Source organism: Rhinopithecus bieti, unplaced genomic scaffold (assembly GCF_001698545.2).
Source record: "Rhinopithecus bieti isolate Rb0 unplaced genomic scaffold, ASM169854v2 scaffold_54558, whole genome shotgun sequence".
Taxonomy (NCBI): Eukaryota; Metazoa; Chordata; class Mammalia; order Primates; family Cercopithecidae; genus Rhinopithecus; species Rhinopithecus bieti.
The window spans coordinates 74,917-80,717 of NW_016821123.1; the positions used below are offsets into that span (position 1 = coordinate 74,917).

Consider the following 5,801-nt stretch of genomic DNA (forward strand, 5'->3'; position numbering starts at 1 on the left):
AAAAAAAAAAAAAAAAAAAAAAAAGGCACTTATCTGGTTTAACCCATAATAAAGACATGAGTTGGGCTTTAGTGAACAATCTAGGCTGGTTTCTGTGTTCAGTGAAACAAGATTTTTGAGAGTTCTCTTAATTACTACCCTTAATCAAACCAATCACATTAATCTGTTTATTGCATTGTATGGTTACCAAAAGTGACATATTCAGCCCTCTGTTTATTAAGAAACAGTAACAGAAAGTGAGGCACTCTCCTGTGTTACTGAGGGTGCATAAAAATATAAAGCACCATGTGTCTTCCCTAGAGAAGTTTCAAAATTAGCAAGCAAATAGCTATTGATGCTAATGTTTGTGTGATAAGGAACATATGAGTAGTAGTTATTCCACAAACAATTTTTTGAGTGCTGTTTACATTTGAGGCACTGTTCAGGCACAAGGATTTCAAAAGGAGATTGTGTAGCATGATGGCTTAGTTGTTAAAAATATGATTTTGGAATCAGATTGGCTCAAGTCCCAGTGCTACAACATACCATCCTTCAGAAAGGTACTTAAGTCTCAGTTTGTTTTTTCATCTGCAAAATATAAATAATAATAGGATCTACTGCACTGTGTTCCTGTGAGCATTAATGTGGGCGATGAAATGTTTATGAAGCACTTAGCACAATACCTGACATTTTGCTTGTTATTATTATCAACATAAGGTGCCCACTTTCCAGTCATGCAAGAAGAAAACATAATATATGTCACCACAGAAGTATAGAATAATTGTGGGAAATACCAGTAAGAGAGACATAGTTGTATAAATAAGGTAAAGATGACTGCCTTGAAAATCTAGGATGATACCATATTAGAAGTGCATCTGAACTCTCCATGGGGGCTGGCCAAAGTTTCATCAAGTGTCATGTCAGTAGGTTGATGCTATCAATATTTAGTTTGCTAAGCTATAGACTTACTATAAACCATAGCTGTGGTCCAGCTTAGACTCATTATGGTGGTGGAGTATCTTGATTAATGGCCTCTGCAGAAGCTTCCCAAGTCTTCTCATCATCATAATCTCAGAGAGCTTCATCTTCAACTTCCTTTTTTTGTTGTTTTTGAGACAGGGTCTCACTCTGTCATCCAGGATGGAGTGCAGTGGCACAATCATGGCTCACTGCAGCCTCAACCTCAGGGGCTCAAGCCATCCTCCCACTTCAGCCTCCTGAGTAGTTGGGACTACAGGCATGTACCACTATGCCCGGCTAATTTTTTAATTTTTTGTAGAGACAGGGTCTCCCTATGTTGCTCAGTCTGGTCTCAAACTCCTGGGCTCAAATCATCTTTCCACCTCGGCCTCCCAAAATGTTGGGATTACAGGTGTGAGCCACCACACCCAGCCCATCTTCAACTTCTTTTAGCACCATGAAGCTGAACATAGTAAAAAAGTAAAATCATTCTTGACCTAATCTGATGCAATTTATTTAATTGTTAAGTGAATGCACACATCAACTCTCATACAAGTATGGTGTAGCACTGCTAATTTATTTACAAAACACCTGGCAAATACTGCTACTCTAATACTGTGCTTCTGCTTTTGATTTTCCTTAGGAAAACATGTTCCTTCAGTCGTCAATGCTGACCTGCCTTTTCCTGCTAATACCTGGTTCCTGTGAGTTATGCGCTGAAGAAAATTTTCTAGAAGCTATCCTTGTGAAGAGAAAAGCAAAATGACTCTGTTATTGCACAGTGCAGCAATCGTCGACTACGGGAAGTTCCCCAAACGGTGGGCAAATATGTGACAGAACTAGACTTGTCTGATAATTTCATCACACACATAACGAATGAATCATTTCAAGGGTTGCAAAATCTCACTAAAATAAATCTAAACCACAACCCCAATGTACAGCGCCAGAACGGAAATCCTGGCATACAATCAAATGGCTTGAATATCACAGACGGGGCATTCCTCAACCTAAAAACCCTAAGGGAGTTACTGCTTGAAGACAACCAGTTACCCCAAATACCCTCTGGTTTGCCAGAGTCTTTGACAGAACTGAGTCTAATTCAAAACAATATATACAACATAACTAAAGAGGGCATTTCAAGACTTATAAACTTGAAATATCTCTATTTGGCCTGGAACTGCTATTTTAACAAAGTTTGTGAGAAAACTAACATAGAAGATGGGGTATTTGAAACGCTGACAAATTTGGAGTTGCTATCACTATCTTTCAATTCTCTTTCACGTGTGCCACCCAAACTGCCAAGTTCCCTACGCAAACTTTTTCTGAGCAACACCCAGATCAAATACATTGGTAAAGAAGATTTCAAGGGTTTGATAAATTTAACATTACTAGATTTAAGCGGGAATTGTCCGAGGTGCTTCAATGCCCCATTTCCATGTGTGCCTTGTGATGGGGGTTCTTCAATTAATATAGATCGTTTTGCTTTTCAAAACTTGACCCAACTTCAATACCTAAACCTCTCTAGCACTTCCCTCAGGAAGATTAATGCTGCCTGGTTTAAAAATATGCCTCATCTGAAGGTGCTGGATCTTGAATTCAACTATTTAGTGGGAGAAATCGCCTCTGGGGAATTTTTAACGATGCTGCCCCGCTTAGAAATACTTGACTTGTCTTTTAACTATATAAAGGGGAGTTATCCACAGCATATTAATATTTCCAAAAACTTCTCTAAACTTTTGTCTCTAAGGGCATTGCATTTAAGAGGTTATGTGTTCCAGGAACTCAGAAAAGACGATTTCCAGCCCCTGATGCAGCTTCCAAACTTATCAACTATCAATTTGGGTATTAATTTTATTAAGCAAATCGATTTCAACCTTTTCCAAAATTTCCCCAACTTGGAAATCATTTACTTGTCAGAAAACAGAATATCACCGTTGGTAAAAGATACCAGGCAGAGTTATGCAAATAGTTCCTCTTTTCAACGTCATATCCCGAAACGACGCTCAACAGATTTTGAGTTTGACCCACATTCGAACTTTTATCATTTCACCAGTCCTTTAATAAAGCCACAATGTGCTGCTTATGGAAAAGCCTTAGATTTAAGCCTCAACAATATTTTCTTCATTGGGCCAAACCAATTTGAAAATCTTCCTGACATTGCCTGTTTAAATCTGTCTGCAAATAGCAATGCTCAAGTGTTAAGTGGAACTGAATTTTCAGCCATTCCTCATGTCAAATATTTGGATTTGACAAACAATAGACTAGATTTCGATAATGCTAGTGCTCTTACTGAATTGTCCGACTTGGAAGTTCTAGATCTCAGCTATAATTCACACTATTTCAGAATAGCAGGGGTAACACATCATCTAGAATTTATTCAAAATTTTACAAATCTAAAAGTTTTAAACTTGAGCCACAACAACATTTATACTTTAACAGATAAGTATAATCTGGAAAGCAGGTCCCTGGTAGAATTAGTTTTCAGTGGCAATCGCCTTGACATTTTGTGGAATGATGATGATAACAGGTATATCTCCATTTTCAAAGGTCTCACGAATCTGACACAGCTGGATTTATCCCTTAATAAGCTCAAGCATATCCCAAATGAAGCATTCCTTAATTTGCCAGCGAGTCTCACTAGACTACATATAAATGACAATATGTTAAATTTTTTTAACTGGACATTACTCCAGCAGTTTCCTCATCTCGAGTTGCTTGACTTACGTGGAAACAAACTATTCTTTTTAACTGATAGCCTATCTGACTTTACATCTTCCCTTCAGACACTGCTGCTGAGTCATAACAGGATTTCCCACCTACCCTCTGGCTTTCTTTCTGAAGTCAGTAGTCTGAGCCACCTCGATTTAAGTTCCAACCTGCTAAAAACGATCAAGAAATCTGCACTTGAAACTAAGACCACCACCAATTTATGTTTTTTGGAACTACACGGAAACCCCTTCGAATGCACCTGTGACATCGGAGATTTCCGAAGATGGATGGATGAACATCTGAACGTCACAATTCCCAGACTGGTAGATGTCATTTGTGCCAGTCCTGGGGATCAAAGAGGGAAGAGTATTGTGAGTCTGGAGCTAACAACTTGTGTTTCAGATGTCACTGCAGTGATATTATTTTTCTTCACCTTCTTTATCACCACCATGGTTATGTTGACCGCCCTGGCTCACCATTTGTTTTACTGGGATGTTTGGTTTATATATAATGTGTGTTTAGCTAAGGTAAAAGGCTACAGGTCTCTTTCCACATCCCAAACTTTCTATGATGCTTACATTTCTTATGACACCAAAGATGCCTCTGTTACTGACTGGGTGATAAATGAGCTGCGCTACCACCTTGAAGAGAGCCAAGACAAAAACGTTCTCCTTTGTCTAGAGGAGAGGGATTGGGACCCGGGATTGGCCATCATCGACAACCTCATGCAGAGCATCAACCAAAGCAAGAAAACAGTATTTGTTTTAACTAAAAAATATGCAAAAGCTGGAACTTTAAAACAGCTTTTTACTTGGCTTTGCAGAGGCTAATGGATGAGAATATGGATGTGATTATATTTATCCTGCTGGAGCCTGTGTTACAGCATTCTCAGTATTTGAGGCTACGACAGCGGATCTGTAAGAGCTCCATCCTCCAGTGGCCTGACAATCCAAAGGCAGAAGGCTTGTTTTGGCAAACTCTGAGAAATGTGGTCTTAACTGAAAATGATTCACGGTATAGCAATATGTATGTTGATTCCATTAAGCAATACTAACTGACGTTAAGTCATGGTTTTGCGCCATAATAAAGATGCAAAGGAATGACATTTCTGTCTATATGGCTATGTACCAAATTACCACAAAACTTAGTGGTTTAAAACAACACATTTGCTAGCCCACAGTTTTTGAGGGTCAGGAGTCCAGGCACAGCGTAACTGGGTCCTCCACTCAGGGTGTCTCAGAGGCTGCAATGTAGGTGTTCACCAGAGACATAGGCATCTCTGGGGTCACACTCACGTGGTTGTTTTCTGGATTCAATTCCTCCTGGGCTATTGGCCAAAGGCTATACTCATGTGAGCCATGTGAACCTCTCCCACAAGGCAGCTTGCTTCATCAGAGCTAGCAAAAAAGAGAGGTTGCTAGCAAGATGAAGTAACAATCTTGTAATTGAATCAAAAAAGCAATATCCCATCACTTCGGCCATGTTCTATTTGTTAGAAGTAAACCACAGGTCCTGCCAGCTACATGGGAGTGACCACCTCAGTCCAGGGAAAACAACTGAAGGCCAAGACGGTGAGCTCTGATTGCCTCAGTTGGTCATCAACCATTTTCCCTTGACTGCTGTCCTGGGACGGCCTGCTATCTTGATCATAGATTGTGAATATCAGGAGGCAGGGATGACTGTGAACCATCTTAGCAGTTGACCTAATACACCTTCTTTTCAATATCTAAGAACTTTTGCCACTGTGACTAATGGTCCTAATATTAAGCTGCTGTTTAGATTTCTCATATATCTATGGCTACATGGTTATATTATGCTGTGGTTGCATTCGGTTTTATTTACAGTTGCTTTTAAAAATATTTGCTATAACATTTGACTTCTAAGATTTAGATGCCATTTAAGAACTGAGATGGATAGCTTTTAAAGCATCTTTTACTTCTTAACCATTTTTTAAAAGTATGCAGCTAAATTCGAAGCTTTTGGTCTATATTGTTAATTGCCATTGCTGTAAATCTTAAAATGAATGAATAAAAATGTTTCATTTTATAAGAGGAGTGTATAATAAACATATGATAGAGAAATTGGTCTTTAATATTAAAAGAAATTGCCATATACACTGAATTTTTTGAGAACTCTTTTTAAAAAACTATTTG

The 5,801-nt window shown here is 38.7% G+C and overlaps 1 protein-coding gene across 1 annotated transcript in view; it reads left to right on the top strand.

Moving 5' to 3' along the window:
* TLR8 (toll like receptor 8) overlaps positions 1–5,694 on the top strand; it is a 17,229-nt gene extending 11,535 nt beyond the window's left edge. Inside the window, 4 exon segments of the mRNA XM_017860184.1 lie at positions 1,583–1,667; positions 1,670–1,690; positions 1,693–4,425; positions 4,428–5,694. Coding sequence (XP_017715673.1) covers positions 1,583–1,667; positions 1,670–1,690; positions 1,693–4,425; positions 4,428–4,702 — 3,114 coding nt within the window. The 3' untranslated portion in view covers positions 4,703–5,694.
* The last annotated feature ends 107 nt before the right edge of the window (positions 5,695–5,801 follow it).